Source organism: Oncorhynchus mykiss, chromosome 31 (assembly GCF_013265735.2).
Source record: "Oncorhynchus mykiss isolate Arlee chromosome 31, USDA_OmykA_1.1, whole genome shotgun sequence".
Classification (NCBI taxonomy): Eukaryota; Metazoa; Chordata; class Actinopteri; order Salmoniformes; family Salmonidae; genus Oncorhynchus; species Oncorhynchus mykiss.
In genome coordinates this window covers 32,537,527-32,554,499 of record NC_050571.1, presented here as the reverse complement: position 1 = coordinate 32,554,499, position 16,973 = coordinate 32,537,527, and the positions used below count along the sequence as shown (strand labels likewise).

Genomic DNA, 16,973 nt, shown 5'->3' with positions numbered 1-16,973 from the left:
AACAGCCCTGCACATGCAGCCCTATCTCCCCTGCCCCACAACACAGACACACACACACACACACACATCTCCTGCCCGACCAGCACAGATAACACACTGAAACGAACGAGAAATTGATGACGCTACTAAACTCTGAAAAGGTAGATCATTCAACTTACTGAGTGGAGCAGGAAGGAGAGATAGGGAGACGATGGTAATCAGTAAATCCTCTCTCAGGCTCGGCCTGTCACCGCGCTGAATGAGTGTGTAAACCTGAGGACTGTGTTCCCAGGCGCGTCTACGTTAGCGCTTGGGGTGTCTCGTGGTTGTCTGGGGGATAAGTGGTCGTTGATAGGGGTCTGAATAGAACTGTCAGGTGCCTTAATGGGTTTCCACTGCTGGGTTCCACTGCTGGGGATGGACCCCTGACAGAAGGGGAAGGGAGGGTGGGCCCCATAGGACCCGCAGTTTGTGTGTTCGTTTCTGATACTGTGCTACCTGTGCTACCTGTTCTAGTGATGTTGTGGATGTGTTTTCGTGTGTCTGATCGTATCTGATAATGGTTTATTCACACAGGTAAGATTCTACACCCAGTCGCTCCAACTACAACGTCAGTCCCACCTAATCACTGGATCCATCCCCCAGCTCTAACCCTAGCATCATGTCCACATCCCGGTTTAACCCTAACCCCTAGCCTCAACCCTAACCCTAGCTTCATGTCCACATCCCGGTTCAACCCGAACCCCTAGCCTCAACCCTAATCCTAGCTTCATGTCCACATCCCGGTTCAACCCTAGCCTCAACCCTAATCCTAGCTTCATGTCCACATCCCAGTTCAACCCTGGCCTCATTCCTAATCCTAGCTTCATGTCCACATCCCGGTTCAACCCTAGCCTCAACCCTAACCCTAGCTTCATGTCCACATCCTGGTTCAACCCTAACCCCTAGCCTCAACCCTAATCCTAGCTTCATGTCCACATCCCGGTTCAACCATAGCCTCAACCCTAGCCCTAGCTTCATGTCCACATCCCAGTTCAACCCTAACCCTAGCTTCATGTCCACATCCCAGTTCAACCCTAACCCCTAGCCTCAACCCTAACCCTAGCTTCATGTCCACATCCCGGTTCAACCCTAACCCCTAGCCTCAAGCCTAACCCTAGCATCATGTCCACATACCGGTTCAACCCTGACCCCTAGCCTCAACCCTAACCCTAGCTTCATGTCCACATGCCGGTTCAACCCTAACCCTAGCTTCATGTCCACATACCGGTTCAACCCTGACCCCTAGCCTCAACCCTAACCCTAGCTTCATGTCCACATGCCGGTTCCATCCTAACCTTAGCTTCATGTCCACAGCCTGGTTAAAACCTAACCCCTAGCCTCAAACCTAACCCTACATTCATGTCCACATCCTGGTTCAACCGTAACCCTAGCCTCAACTCTAACCCTAGCTTCATGTCCACATCCCGGTTCAACCCTTAACCGTAGCCTCAACTCTAACCCTAGCTTCATGTCCACATCCCGGTTCAACCCTAACCCTAGCCTCAACCCTAACCCTAGCTTCATGTCCACATCCCGGTTCAACCCTAACCCTAGAGCCAGATTGCGCTGTTCTGTGAAGGGAGTAGTACACAGCGTTGTACGATATCTTCAGTTTCTTGGTAATTTATTGCATGGAATAGCATTCATTTCTCAGAACAAGAATAGACTGACAAGTTTCAGAAGAAAGTTCTTTGTTTCTGGCCATTTTGAGCCTGTAATCGAACACAGAAATGCTTATGCTCCAGATACTCAACTAGTCTAAAGAAGGCCAGTTTTAGTGCCTCTTTAATCAGCACAACAGTTTTCAGCTGTGCTAACATAATTGCAAAAGGGTTTTCTAATGATCAATTAGCCTTTTAAAATAATAAACTTGGATTCGCTAACACAACGTGGCATTGGAACACAGGAGTGATGGTTGCTGATAAAGGGCCTTGACTTATCAGCCTTTTCCAGCAACAAAGGTCATTTACAACATTAACAATGTCTATACTGTATTTCTGATCAATTTGATGTTATTTTAATGGACAAAAAATGCGCTTTCTTTCAAAAACAAGGACATTTCTAAGTGACCCCAAACGTTTGAACGGTAGTGAATATAATTGAGTTTATAAAGCCGCATACAAACATGGTCTCTTTTTTTGTTTATTTGAGTAAAGCAGCTCCAAAATGCAGGTGTTTCAGCCCAGCTCAGTGCTTTCTGTGGTGGTGGGGCAAGCCAGCAGAAAATACGGAGCTTTGCGCCGTGTTTGGCTCAGTGTTCCGTCACTCATGGGGACGCTAGAAAATTCAAGCCCCTTGGATGCTGCCATAGAGTTACATTAGAAGTGCCCATCCAAGAAGGATCAAGGTCTCCCAAACTTTCAAGCGCCTCCAGCACACAGGCACTGTTGAGGCGAGTGACTCTGAACTTACAATGGCTAGCCCCAAGTCGTTTTTTTTTTCTTGTACATTTTGTTATTTGCCTCATGACTCCTGCATGCTTTGTTGACTATGAGCTTTCTTGTTTACCCAACTGTGGGACAGACTATGTTTGTTCCCACACACGGGACTCTGACTCTCTGTTGGTTACACAGACTTTTGGCCTCCCATTCTATTCTAACCACCTCTCGACGGCTTTGCATTCATGTTACCTGATACAATTGCTGTGCAATATGATCTTGTTGCCATCTAATGCACATTCAAATGTCATAAATCAACCCTGAAGAGATCTCCTAGTCCTCTGCCGTGCCTTTATTGTATTTCTGCTGATGATATCTGGAAATGTGCATGTACACCCATCTACTGTTGCTAGCCCCAATTCTGACTTCTGACTGTGCTCTGATATCTGCCTCACTGATTTCTGCTCTCATAAAAGCCTGCGTTTACTGCACGTTAACACTAGAAGCTTATTTCCTAAAATGGATCAATTGAAAGTGTGGGTTCACAGCTCCAATCCAGATGTGTTGGTCATTACTAAAACGTAGTTAAGGAAGAGTGTTTTGAATACTGATTCTAACCTTCCTGGTTATAACCTTTTTCGGCAAGACAGATCTTCCAAAGGTGGGTGAGTGGCAATCTTTACCATATAGCTCTTTGTTGACTGTTGCTGGGTGTTATCGTCCTCCATCAGCACAGGCCTGTACCCTACCTGCCCTAGCTCTCTCCTGGCCCCTTACACTAAGTCTGAATTTATCCTGCTAGGTGACCAAAATGGGGATATGCTTAAACCCCCTGACCAAGTCCTAAAGCAATGGGACTCCCTAAATCTTTCTCAGATTATTACCAATCCCACAAGGACTCCTAACACCCAGAAAAGGCTTCTCTCCTTGATGTTATCCTCACAAACAATCCTGATAGGTACAGTTGAAGTCAGAAGTTTACATACACCTTAGCCAAATACATTTAAACTCAGTTTTTCACAATTCCTGAAATTTAATCCTAGTAAAAATTCCCTGTTTTAGGTCAGTTAGGATCACCACTTTATTTTAAGAATGTGAAATGTCAGAATAATAGTTGAGAGAATTATTTATTTCAGCTTGTATTTCTTTCATCGCATTCCCAGTGGGTCAGAAGTTTACATACACTCAATTAGTATTTGGTAGCATTGCCTTTAAATTGTTTAACTTGGGTCAAACGTTTCGGGTAGCCTTCCACAAGCTTCCCACAATAAGTTGGGTGAATTTTGGCCCATTCCTCCTGACAGAGCTGGGTTGTAGGCCTCCTTGCTTGCACACGCTTTATCAGTTCTGCCCACAGATTTTCTATAGGATGGAGGTCAGGGCTTTGTGATTGCCACTCCAATACCTTGACTTGAGGGGGACATGTGGCCATGTGGCGTGTGGCCATTTTGTGTCCATTTTGGTTGGGTTCAGGAAGTATGGTTGGGGTCATTGTCCATTTGGTCGCAAATGGGTCTTCCAATCTTTAACTTCCTGACTGATGTCTTGATATGTTGCTTCAATATATCCACATAATTGTTCTTCCTCATGATCCCATCTATATTGTGAAGTACACTAGTCCCTCCTGCAGCAAAACACCACAACATGATGCTGCCACTCCCGTGCTTCACGGTTGGGATGGTGTTCTTCGCCTTACAAACCTCCCCCCTTTTTCATAATGATCATATATGACAATGATCATTATAGCCAAAGAGTTCTATTCTTGTTTCATCAGACCAGAGGAGATTTCTCCAAAAAGTATGATCTTTGTCTCTAGGAGACAGAGCGTATCTCCTTCGTGAGCGGTATGACGGCTGCGTGGTCCCATGGTGTTTATACTTGCGTACTATTGTTTGTACAGATGAACGTGGTGCCTTCAGGTGTATGGAAATTGCTCCCAAGGATGAACCAGACTTGTGGAGGTCTACAGTTTTTTTCCTGAAGTCTTGGCTGATTTCTTTTGATTTTCCAATGATGTCAAGCAAAGAGGCACTGAGTCTGAAGGTAAGCATTGAAATACATCCACAGGTACACCTCCAATTGACTCGTATTATGTCAATTAGCCTACCAGATGCTTCTAAAGCCTTCTAAAGCCAGAGTCCAGGGTCTGCGGGGTCAGACGACTGCGACCGGGAGACCCATGGGGAGGCGCACATTTGGCCCAGCATATTCTGGGTTAGTGGAGGGTTTGGCCGGCAGGGATGTTCTTGTCCCATCGCGCACTAGCAACTCCTGTGGCGGGCCGGGTGCAATGCACGCTGACACAGTCACCAGGTGTACGGTGTTTCCTCTGACACATTTGTGCGACTGGCTTCCGGTTTAAGTGGACATTGTGTCAAGAAGCAGTCTGGCTTGGCTGGGTTGTGTTTCGGAGGACACGCGGCTCTCAACCTTTGCGTCTCCCAAGTCTGTATGGGAGTTGCAGGGTTACAAGATTGTAACTACCAATTGGATACCATGAAATTGGGGAGAAATAGGGGTAAAAAAAAATACACAAAAAAAAAAAAATAGATTTGCCACCAATGCTCCTTATAGGACACATCACTGCACTCTATACTCCTCTGTAAACTGGTCATCTCTGTATACTCGTTGCAAGACCCACTGGTTGATGCTTATTTATAAAACCGTCATAGCCTCTCCTCTATCTGAGATATCTACTGCAGCCCTCATCCTCCACATACAACACCCGTTCTGTCAGTCACGTTCTGTTAAAGCTCCCCAAAGCACACACATCCCAGGGTGCTCGTCTTTTCAGTTCGCTGCAGCTAGCAACTGGAATGAGCTGCAACAAACACTCGAACTGGACAGTTTTATCTCAATCTCTTCATTCAAAGACTCAATCATGGACACTCTTACTGACAATTGTGGCTGCTTTGCATGATGTATTGTTGTCTCTACCTTTATGCTGTTGTCTGTGCCCAATAATGCTTGTACCATGTTTTGTACTGCGACCATGTTTTGTACTGCGACCATGTTGTGTTGCTGCCATGTTGTGTTGCTACCATGCTGTGTTGTCATGTGTTGCTTCCATGATATGTTGTTGTCTTAGGTCTCTCTTTATGTAGTGTTGTGTTGTCTCTTGTTGTGATGTGTGTTTTGTCCTATATTTTTCTTAATTTTAAATTACATTTTTATCCCAGCCCCTGTCCCCGCAGTATGCCTTTTGCCTTTTGGTAGGCCGTCATTGTAAATAATAATTTGTTCTTAAGTGACTTGCCAATTTAAATAGATTTTGGCCACACATAAATTACGCCAAATCACATATCTACTGTAGCATTGATTGGACTGATCATGTCAATATCATACTTTCAAAATCTTAGCTAGCAGTCATCATCATGAATCAAGTCGACATTCTGCTGGCAAATACTTCTTAATCCCTGTCAGAGAAATAATGAAGAGAAATTATAGATTAAACATATTGGTGCTCATCGGCCATTGGACATAAACATGACACAACAAGTTGGAAATCGCAAATGTTTTGGAAGGAATCAGTGGCTAACTGCAAGCATTGCAAAGCAATCATTAGCCTGCTATTCAGTGGAGTTGCTGTGTGGTCCCTAGTCTAAGACTAAGGGTCTCTTTTTCAAGTTTAAAATTATAAACATTCAACATTTGCCATGATGTCAATGAAGCATGATTTGTGCCACGCTCAAAACAAATGCCGGACTTTGATGACAAAGTTTGATGACAAAATTTTCCCACGAGGGACCGCCGCGCCACCTTCCTGTCTAAGTGAGCACAGCAAAACAAAAGGAGTCCAAAAATGTATTGTATACTGCTGCATAAATTCTGTAATATGCCAGGGAGATGTATACTGTAGCTTAGAAAGTAATACTAAGTGTATGTTGTGTAGTAAGCTGTTAGTAGCCCATGTGCCTCACCCTAATCATTTTGTTTATTTTCACCTCTTAATTTTGCCTACGTTTCTGACTTGGTGGTGCAACATATAGCCTATAACCTGTTTTTGAGAAATGTAATCATCAAATATTGTAAGAGCTTTCATTGTCTGCTTTATATGCCCCCTTTATTTATCCTCCAGTTCTGACTTTGTATGCAGGGAGAACACTGTAAGAACGGCCCATGTTCGGAATTCTTTTGCTGTACATTTCAAAAGTGCTGACCAAATAGTTATACTGACTATGTCCGTCCTAGCTCGCTCATTAATGTCTTAAGAGGCAATCCGTGATTTTTATTATCTGCTTGTCTTCCCCTTATGCCATAGTTTGTACATCTCAATTGTCCGAAAAAAAACACATTTGTTAAAGCAAGTCAGCCATATCAGCTATGTTTTTTTTTAAGGTAGTAAATGAGACTGAATGAACGGTTTCGCTGCCAGACAAGGCTCTGCTGATAGCCAGGTGTAGCAGTGGTAAGGTGTTGGGACTGCTGTTGGGACTCTGCTGTTGGGACAGCTTTATGTAGGCCCTAACAGTTTGTGGGCACCGTTTGTCACTGTTATAGTGCAATTAGTGTGTGTGTGTCAATGTAGATCTGTGTACGTTACTCACAGGGTGTGTATGTTGACACAGGACAGGTTGTCTGACTGTTTTAACTTCTCTAACTCAGGCTTTAGCTAACCTCTAAACACATATGTAATAGAAATGTGTGTTTATAACAACCCAGTAGTCAGTAGCAGTGTAACAGGCACAGCAGGCGAGCTGATTACTTATGAAGGACGGCAGTGGTTTGTTTATTTCCTGACTGTCGCTGCATGTTTAACCACTTATGACATCATCAGCTCACCTGGGCATCACCTCTGGTCCTGTGTTGGCTGGTCCACAGCTAGCCACGCATAACACTTCACTGAACATTACTGTGACAGGTTGGGCTGAGGCAGCAAAGACTCACACGCACCCAGGCATGCACGCACGCACACACCACCCCTTTCCCTCTAGACCTGCTTGTCTTTTAGAATTACTTATTCTCTCTCTCTCTCTCTCTGTCTCTGTCTCTCTCTCTCTGTCTCTGTCTCTCTCTCTCTCTCTCTCTCTCTTTCTATCTTTCTCTTTCTCTCTCTTTCTCTCTCTGTCTCTCTCTGTCTCTCTCTGTCTCTCTCTCTCTAATACACACATACACTCTGTCTCCTTGTATTCTGTCTTGCATCACAAATACATCACAAATATACAAGTAAGACTTTTTGTCTTGGATCTGTTGAGATGTCACAGGTTAAAGGGATGCATCACTCTCTCTCCTTCTCCCTGCAGCGCTGATGAGAGATTTGATGCCACCTTCCACACCAACGTGCTGGTCAATGCGTCGGGTTACTGCCAGTACATCCCCCCGGGCATCCTGAAGAGTACCTGCTATATTGACGTGCGCTGGTTCCCCTTCGACGTCCAGAAGTGTGACCTGAAGTTTGGCTCGTGGACCCACAACGGCTGGCTGCTGGACCTGCAGATGCTGGACGTGGACACGTCTACCTACATACCCAATGGAGAGTGGGACCTCGTGGGTACGATGTAGTTAATCTCTCTCTCAGCATGTATGTCCATGCCTCTGTCGTTATCTCTATAGAGGTGGGTGGGAATGGGGTTGTGGGAGAGGGGGTGGGGCTGTCACCCCAGCCAGTTGCGACCCATCTGGGCCAGTGGAGGGTCCCTGAGGGGGGTGTCTGCGTATGGGGGGGGGGGGGCCTTGTCCCGATGGCACATTTTATGTTTACTCCACACTGCCAGAGAGGGCATGTTACTGGGATTAACTCTGCTTAGCAAAATGAACACGTTTTTGAGAATGTGTGGAGATCCCCATCCTGTGTTATTTGTTGCCTGTATGTCCTTTGAAATGTGTGGTTCATGTGGTTCGTACTTGTGTGTGTCAAAGAAAATGTGAACAGTCCATCGTTGAATCAATGTAAATGCAGTGATTTTGAATCCCCCCTCTGTGTTTCTTAATGTGTGTGTGTGTCTCCTAGGAGTCCCTGCCAAGCGTAATGAGCTGTACTATGACTGCTGTAAGGAGCCCTATCCTGACGTCACCTTCACCGTCACCATGCGAAGACGAACCCTCTATTACGGTCTCAACCTGCTCATCCCCTGTGTCCTCATCTCTGGCCTGGCCCTGCTGGTCTTTCTGCTGCCCGCCGACTCCGGAGAGAAGATCTCCCTGGGTAAGGAAGGAACGCCGGGAAGCCATCTTGGATTTTTGTATGTTACGGAGTACTATCTATACTGGACTTCTGTCAGGTTTATTAATAGATATCGCAGGGTCAGCAGTTACCTGTAATCTCTCCCAATTGGTAACTTGCCTAAACTGTCAGTCTAACAAGTCAGTTTAGCCAAGAGGTTATAAGTCTGACAATTTTATCTTGCTCGCTCTACCAGAATTTTGCCGGAGGTACAGCCGACTAGTGCTGTCTAACGCTACTGTACCAAGTATTTTTTTAAATATATATATTTTTTAAATATTTGGGGTCAAAGTATCGATATAATATTGTCCAAAATATTATTGCGATATGTAGCTGTATACATATTTCAAATCAAAGTGTATTTGTCACGTGTGCCGAATACAACTGGTGTAGAGTGAAATGCTTACTTACAGGCTCTAACCAATAGTGCAAAAAAGGTATTAGGTGAACAATAGGTAAGTAAAGAAATAAAAACAACAGTAAAAGACAGGCTATATACAGTAGCGAGGCTATATACAGTAGAGAGGCTATATACAGTAGCGAGGCTATAAACAGTAGAGAGGCTATATATAGTAGAGAGGCTATGTACAGTAGCGAGGCTATGTACAGTAGCGAGGCTATGTACAGTAGCGAGGCTACGTACAGTAGCGAGGCTACGTACAGTAGGGAGGCTACGTACAGTAGGGAGGCTACATACAGTAGCCAGGCTACATACAGTAGGGAGGCTACATACAGTAGCGAGGCTACATACAGTAGCGAGGCTACATATAGTAGCGAGGCTATATACAGTAGAGATGCTATATACAGTAGCGAGGCTATATACAGTAGAGAGGCTATATACAGTAGCGAGGCTACGTACAGTAGCGAGGCTACGTACAGTAGCGAGGCTACATACAGTAGCGAGGCTATATACAGTAGCGAGGCTATATACAGTAGAGAGGCTATATACAGTAGAGAGGCTATGTACAGTAGCGAGGCTACGTACAGTAGCGAGGCTATGTACAGTAGTGAGGCTATATACAGTAGCGAGGCTATATACAGTAGAGAGGCTACATACAATAGCGAGGCTACATACAGTAGAGAGGCTATAAACAGTAGCGAGGCTACATACAGTAGGGAGGCTACATACAGTAGCGAGGCTATATACAGTAGCGAGGCTACATACAGTAGTGGGGCTATATACAGTAGCGGGACTATAAAAGTAGCGAGGCTACATACAGACACCGGTTAGTCAGGCTGATTGAGGTAGTATGTACATCTAGATATGGTTAAAGTGACTATGCATATATGATGAACAAAGAGTAGCAGTAGCGTAAAAGAGGAGTTGGTGGGTGGTGGGACACAATGCAGATAGCCCGGTTAGCCAATGTGTAGGAGCACTGGTTGGTTGGCCCAATTGAGGTAGCGTGTACATGAATGTATAGTTAAAGTGACTATGAATATATGCTAAAAAGAGAGTAGCAGCAGTGTAAAAGATGGGTTGGAGGAGGCACACAATGCAAATAGTCCGGGTAGCCATTTGATTACCTGTTCAGGAGTCTTATGGCTTGGGGGTAAAAACTGTTGAGAAGCCTTTTTGTCTTAGACTTGGCACTCCAGTACCGCTTGCCATGTGGTAGTAGAGAGAACAGTCTATGACTGGGGTGGCTGGGGTCTTGACAATTTTTAGGGCCTTCCTCTGACACCGCCTGGTGTAGAGGTCCTGGATGGCAGGCAGCTTAGCCTCAGTGATGTATTGGGCCGTACGCACTACCCTCTGTAGTGCCTTGCGGTCAGAGGCTGAGTAATTGCCATACCAGGCAGTGATGCAACCAGGATGCTCTCGATGTTGCAGCTGTAGAACCTTTTAAGGATCTCAGGACACATGCCAAATATTTTTAGTTTCCTGAGGGGGAATAGGCTTTGTCGTGCCCTCTTCACGACTGGCTTGGTGTGTTTGGACCATTCTAGTTTGTTGGTGATGTGGACACCAAGGAACTTGAAGCTCTCAACCTGCTCCACTACAGCCCCATCGATGAGAATGGGGGCGTGCTCGGTCCTCCTTTTTCCTGTAGTTCACAATCATCTCCTTAATATTGGTTACGTTGAGGGATAGGCTGTTATTCTGGCACCACCCGGCCAGGTCTCGGATCTCCTCCCTAGTGTGGCTGTCTCGTCGTTGTCGGTGATCACTGTTGTCGTCTGCAAGCTTAATGATGGTGTCGGAGTCGTGCCTGGCCATGCAGTCGTGGGTGAACAGGGAGTACAGGACAGGACTGAGCATGCTCCTCTGGGGAGCTCCAGTGTTGAGGATCAGCGTGGCAGATGTGTTGCTACCTACCCTCACCACCTGGGGGTGGCCCGTTAGGAAGTCCAGGATCCAGTTGCAGAGGGAGATGTTTAGTCCCAGGATCCTTAGCTTAGTGATGAGCTTTGCGGGTACTATGGTGTTGAACGCTGAGCTGTAGACAATGAATAGCATTCTCACATAAGTGTTCCTTTTGTCCAGGTGGGAAAGGGCAGTGTGGAGTGCAATAGAGATTGCATCATCTGTGGATCTGTTTGGGCGGTATGCAAATTGGAGTGGGTCTAGGGTTTCTGGGATAATGGTGTTGATGTGAGCCATTGCCAACCTTTCAAAGCACTTCATGGCTACGGACATGAGTGCTACGGGTCTATAGTCATTTAGGCAGGTTGCCTTTGTGTTCTTGGGCACAGGGACTATGGTTGTCTGCTTGAAACATGTTGGTATTACAGACTCAATCAGGAACATGTTGAAAATGTCAGTGAAGACAACTGCCAGTTGGTCAGCACATGCCCGGAGCACACGTCCTGGTAATCCGTCTGGCCCCGAAGCCTTGTGTATGTTGACCTGTTGAAAGGTCTTACTCACGTCGGCTATCGGAGAGCGTGAACACACAGTTGTCCGGAACAGCTGATGCTCTCATGCATGCCTCAGTGTTGCTTGCCTCGAAGCGAGCATAGAAGTGATTTAGCTCGTCTGGTAGGCTCGTGTCACTGGGCAGCTCACGGCTGTGCTTCCCTTTGTAGTCTGTAATAGTTTGCAAGCCCTGCCACATAAGATGAGCATCGGAGCCGGTGTAGTATGACTCAATCTTAACCCTGTATTGACGCTTTGGCTGTTTGATGGTTCGTCGCAGGGCATAGCAGGATTTCTTGTAAGCTTCCGGGTTAGAGTCCCGCACCTTGAAAGCGGCAGCTCTACCCTTTAGTTCAGTGCGAATGTTGCCTGTAATCCATGGCTTCTGGTTGGGGTACGTACGTTCAGTCACTGTGGGGACGACCTCCTCAATGCACTTATTGATAAAGCCAGTGACTGATGTGATGCCATCGGAAGAATCCCGGAACATGTTCCAGTCTGTGATAGCAAAGCAGTCCTGTAGTTTAGCATCTGCTTCATCTGACCACTTTTTTATAGACCGAGTCACTGATGCCTCCCGCTTTAATTTTTGCTTGTAAGAAGGAATCAGGAGGATAGAGTTGTGCTCGGATTTACCAAATGGAGGGCGAGGGAGAGCTTTGTATGCATCTCTGTGTGTGGAGTACAGGTGATCTAGAATTGTTTTCCCTCTGGTTGCACATTTAACATGTTGATAGAAATTTGGTAGAACTGATTTAAGTTATTTTCCCCGATCACTAATAGAAATGTGTGTTTACAACAACCCAGTAGTCAGTAGCAGTGCAACAGCCATAAACAGGCACAGCAGGCGAGCTGATTACTTATGAAGGACGACAGTGGTTTGTTTATTCCCTGACTGTCGCTGCATGTTTAACATCTTATGACATCATCAGCTCACCTGGGCATCACCTCTGGTCCTGTGTTGGCTGGTCCACAGCTAGCCACGCATAACACTTCACTGAACATTACTGGGACAGGTTGGGCTGAGGCAGCAAAGACTCACACTCACCCAGGCACGCACGCACACACCACCCCTTTCCCTCTAGACCCGCTTGTCTTTTATCATGCTATACTTAACAGATAGAAGGACTTATTCTTGCTCTCTCTCTCACTTTCTCTTTCTCACTTTCTCCCTCTCGCTTTCTCTGTCTCTCTCTCTGTCTCTGTCTCGCTCTCTCTCTGCCTGTCTCTCTGTCTCTCTCTGTCTCTCTGTCTGTCTCTGTCTCGCTCTCTCTCTGCCTCTGTCTCTCTGTCTCTCTCTCTGTCTGTCTCTGTCTCGCTCTCTCTCTGCCTCTGTCTCTCTGTCTCTCTCCAGGTATCACGGTCTTGCTCTCTCTAACAGTCTTCATGCTACTGGTTGCTGAGATCATGCCCGCCACCTCAGACTCTGTGCCTCTCATCGGTGGGTTCTGTGTGTGTGTGTGTGTGTGTGTGTTATATACATTACCCTTTGTCCTCTTATGGTTTCGTTTGATTGGCTGTGCATTAGTGAGTGTAAAGCCAGAGAGTGTGTGTTTGTATTAATGTGTGTGTGCAAATCTTATGTTAATGTGTATGTTTATACAGTCTGTGATCCTCTGAGGGCCTCGCTAGGTTTGACTAAGCGGTACATGAATAAGTTATTAATGTCATTGAGGGCTGAGAGCCTATGTACTAGGGTGTCCAATCAAAATCATTCAGTACCAATCAAAAGTTTGGACACACCTACTCATTCAAGGGTTTTTCTTTATTTTTACTATTTTCTACATTGTAGAATAATAGTGAAGACATCAAAACTATGAAATAACACATATGTAATCATGTAGTAACCAAACAATTAGCCACCCTTTGCCTTGATGACAGTATTTCACACTCTTGGCATTCTCTCAACCAGCTTCACCTGGAATGCTTTCCCAACAGTCTTGAAGGAGTTCCCACATATGCTGAGCACTTGTTGGCTGCTTTTACTTCACTCTGCGCTCCAACTCATCCCAAATACATCTCAATTGGGTTGAGGTCAGGTGATTGTGGAGGCCAGGTCGTCTGATGCAGCACTATATCACTCCTTCTTGGTCAAACAGTCATTACACAGCCTGGAGGTGTGTTTTGGGTCATGGTCCAGTTGAAAATCAAATGTTAGTCCCACTAATCTCAAACCAGATTGGATGTGAAATGTCAATGGAGCACTGAGCATATACTCTACCAAGCCTTTTTGTTTTCAAAGCCCTTTACATTGATTATCAAAAAGAAGGGAGGACCAAGGCACTCTGCATATCATTAATTAAAATGCCTTTATTTGTATGGCTTTGTTCAATGGAAACAAAATGTCAAAAATCTGACGCGTTTCGGCTGCGTCAGATTTTTTTTTCTTCATTCCACCTATTCCGCTCCAGCCATTACCACGAGCCCGTCCTCCCCAAAAGAATGTGCCACCAGCCTCCTGTGATATACGTCCAGTATGTCAGTGTCAATCCCTTAATGTTATGATGGAGCAGGACGGTGTTGGAACTGACGGACAATGGCGATGATACTGTCACCGTTATTAGTAGGCTGTGACAAGCCAGGCTCCCCGTGAGGAGAGGAAGAAGAGCAAGCCAGGCTCCCCGTGAGGAGAGGAAGAAGAGCAGAACGGAAGGCTGGATGGTGGGAGGGAGGGAGATGAGTAACCTTTAGGGGCTAAAGTTCTGAGAGAGAACTTCAAAGGCTTCAGCTGCTGCGATGAGACACTCGTGATATGAGGGTAAAACGCTCACTAATTCAGCCATCACCTCTCTAGTGTGGAGCCTCATGAGGAGTGTATGTGTGTGTGTGTCTGTGTCTGTCGACCTATGCAGGTTCTATACATCTTCCTGCAAAATAGTCCTACATTTGTTTACCATGTAAATATCTGTGCATTTGCGCCAGAAACTGTTAGTTGTGTTTATGATGTAATCAATCAGATTTGATGTCCCATTGACCAGCAGGGAGGCTCAGCGCTCAAAAACCTTGAGGAGTCAAATAAAATGAATGATGCCCTGATTTTTTCTATGAACTACACAGCGCGTTTGTCTGCCAGTGAGTTATACTCCAGAAGCTGCCTGTACATTTCAGTCTGTTTATACATTATACAGCAGTGTTTCTCACTCCTGCTGCTAGAAGGCCATAGTGTTTGCAGGCTTTTGTTCCAGACCAGCACTAACACACCTGATCCGTCAAATCCACGTTGATGATTAGTCGATTGGTTGAATGTGTTTTTTTGGGCCTCGAGACACTGAACCACAGTCAGGGTACTGATGAGGTCCCACTATACCCAAAAAGTGGTAACGTCAGCACCCTCTCTCATCTCCACCCCCATCCTACCCTTCCCTGGCCTGATCCATCTCTGTGTGTCTCACTCAAACACACTCATGTAGATTTGTGTGTGTGTGTGAATGTGAAGCTGCTGACAGGCTCCGATGGGGATGGGCTGGGTAGAGTTCTAAGTGAGGGGCAGTGTTAGTCAGCACTCTGTAGGTCTGTAGGGGCATCTCTGCACTTCCCACCTCCACTCTGCTGGATTAGACTCTGGCAGCACTCCTATCTGGTGTCTTCATCCAACTCTTCCTTATTAGAATCCAACTCTTCTCCTGGATCCACCTCCTCCTCTTTCTCATACTTATCTTAGTTTGTGTTCTGCTTCCGTGTTTTCCTCCTCCACTTTTCTCCTGCTCCCTCCCTTACCCTTCACCATACTCTTCCTCTGTCTTCTCTATTTCACTCCTCCTCCACTTCCTCTCTTCCTCCCTCCTCCTTCTCCTCCTCCCTCCTCATCTTCCTCTTCCTTCCCATCTTCCTCTTCCTAAGCTGACTAGGATAGCCCTAACCCCTGATCCCACAGTGGGTCATGTGCACTTTGCCCTGCTAGCATTTCTTCTTGTCTGAACTGTTTAGCGGTTGTTTGCTAACAGAGAGAGGGAGGGGTGTGTGACTGGCCTGGGAGGCAGCTACAGAGCTGAGATATTTGGGGCGGAACAGTGTTGAGTTAACGCTTGAATGAGGTGAAGCTCCCCTCACATCCCTCCCTGCCTCCCCCCAGTCCCTCCCCTCAGAGAACCCATTCATGATGTGCCCTCAATGACTCGGCACTAAAGCTCGGTGTTGTTGGCCCTCTCTTCTGTTTTACTGCTGTTATTTTATTGGGTTGCTTGATTTTTCCACTGCTATACAACGACACACTCAACCGGCGACCTATTCCCTATTGAGTGCACAGCTTTTGCCATGACCAGTGCCATTTGGGACACACATTCTCCTTTTTCCTTTGGTCAGTGTCTGTATCACGTGTGATGTTACTTTGTTAATGTTTGATGTGGTTGTGGCTTTTGTTTTGTAGCTCAGTACTTTGCCAGTACAATGATGATAGTGGGTCTGTCTGTGGTGGTGACTGTTCTGGTTCTGCAGTTCCATCACCACGACCCACAGGGCGGCAAGATGCCCAGATGGGTGAGTCCCGCTCCCAGTCTTCATCAAATCCCTCATCATCATTATCGTTATCATCATCGTCTCCATTGTGTGTGTGTCTCAGTCTCAACCCCCTCTTCTCTCTGTCCAGGTCAGAGTGGTGCTGTTGAACTGGTGTGCCTGGTTTCTGCGAATGAAACAGCCAGGTGAGGAGCGCAAACCCGCTGGCTACCAGTACGGCCATCCTCCCCAGCAACATTCCAGCGCCAGCTCCATCGAGATGGGACCTATGGGCACCGTGATGGGCCTCACCCCGCCCCTCTCCCAGGCCCCCTGCCCCACTGGCACTTCCAACGGCAGCATGAGCCTCTACTTCAGCTACAACGCTGTGGAGAGCCCCCGCTGTCCCACCTCCAGCGACTCCGGCGTGGCGTCGGGGGGACTGGCCCAAGGGACCCCCTGCGAGGAGGCTGAGCCCCCAGGGGGAGGTGCTGGAAGAGGGAGAGGAGGTGGTGGAGGAGGAGGGGGGTTGATCTTTACTCCTCCGGAAGTCTTTCAGATCCTGGAGGAGGTGTCGTATATCGCCCAGCGCTTCAGGGACCAAGATGAGGAAGTGGCGATCTGCAGCGAGTGGAAGTTTGCTGCTGCCGTGGTGGACAGGCTGTGCCTGGTGGCCTTCACTCTGTTCTCCATCATCGGCACCTTCACCATCCTCATGTCTGCTCCCAATTTCTTGGAGGCCGTCACCAAGGACTATCTAAAGAATTAGTGTCAATATATTAAACCATATAGGCCAGTTTCCCCAAACACAGTGTTGTGTCTTTGGCTATGCCGGATTAAGTGATATGACATGCTATTCTATAAAATAATTTATCCGTAATTAATATTACCTGATTGAGCTAATCATGTAAATGTAATTAACTAGAGAGTCGGGGCACCACAAAATAATATTTATAGAGGTGTTATCTTCCGAATAAAGACCTAGTAATATTTTACATCAATAGCAGTCAATATTAATTGTCACGTTAATTCAGTCTCATCTGAAAGTTGTAAATTCTTGGTTATCTTCACGAACCCTGGCTAACAAGTTGAATCAGTTGAAAATTGAGTTTAATTA

General features: G+C 46.3%; 1 protein-coding gene across 1 annotated transcript in view; it reads left to right on the top strand.

Moving 5' to 3' along the window:
* Positions 1–16,752, top strand: part of LOC110505019 (neuronal acetylcholine receptor subunit alpha-7-like) — a 76,668-nt gene extending 59,916 nt beyond the window's left edge. Inside the window, exons 6-10 of the mRNA XM_036969606.1 lie at positions 7,643–7,890; positions 8,350–8,544; positions 12,777–12,863; positions 15,789–15,898; positions 16,008–16,752. Of these exons, the coding sequence (XP_036825501.1) occupies positions 7,643–7,890; positions 8,350–8,544; positions 12,777–12,863; positions 15,789–15,898; positions 16,008–16,625 (1,258 nt within the window). The 3' untranslated portion in view covers positions 16,626–16,752. The remainder of the gene's footprint in view (positions 1–7,642; positions 7,891–8,349; positions 8,545–12,776; positions 12,864–15,788; positions 15,899–16,007) is intronic.
* Positions 16,753–16,973: the final 221 nt, after the last annotated feature.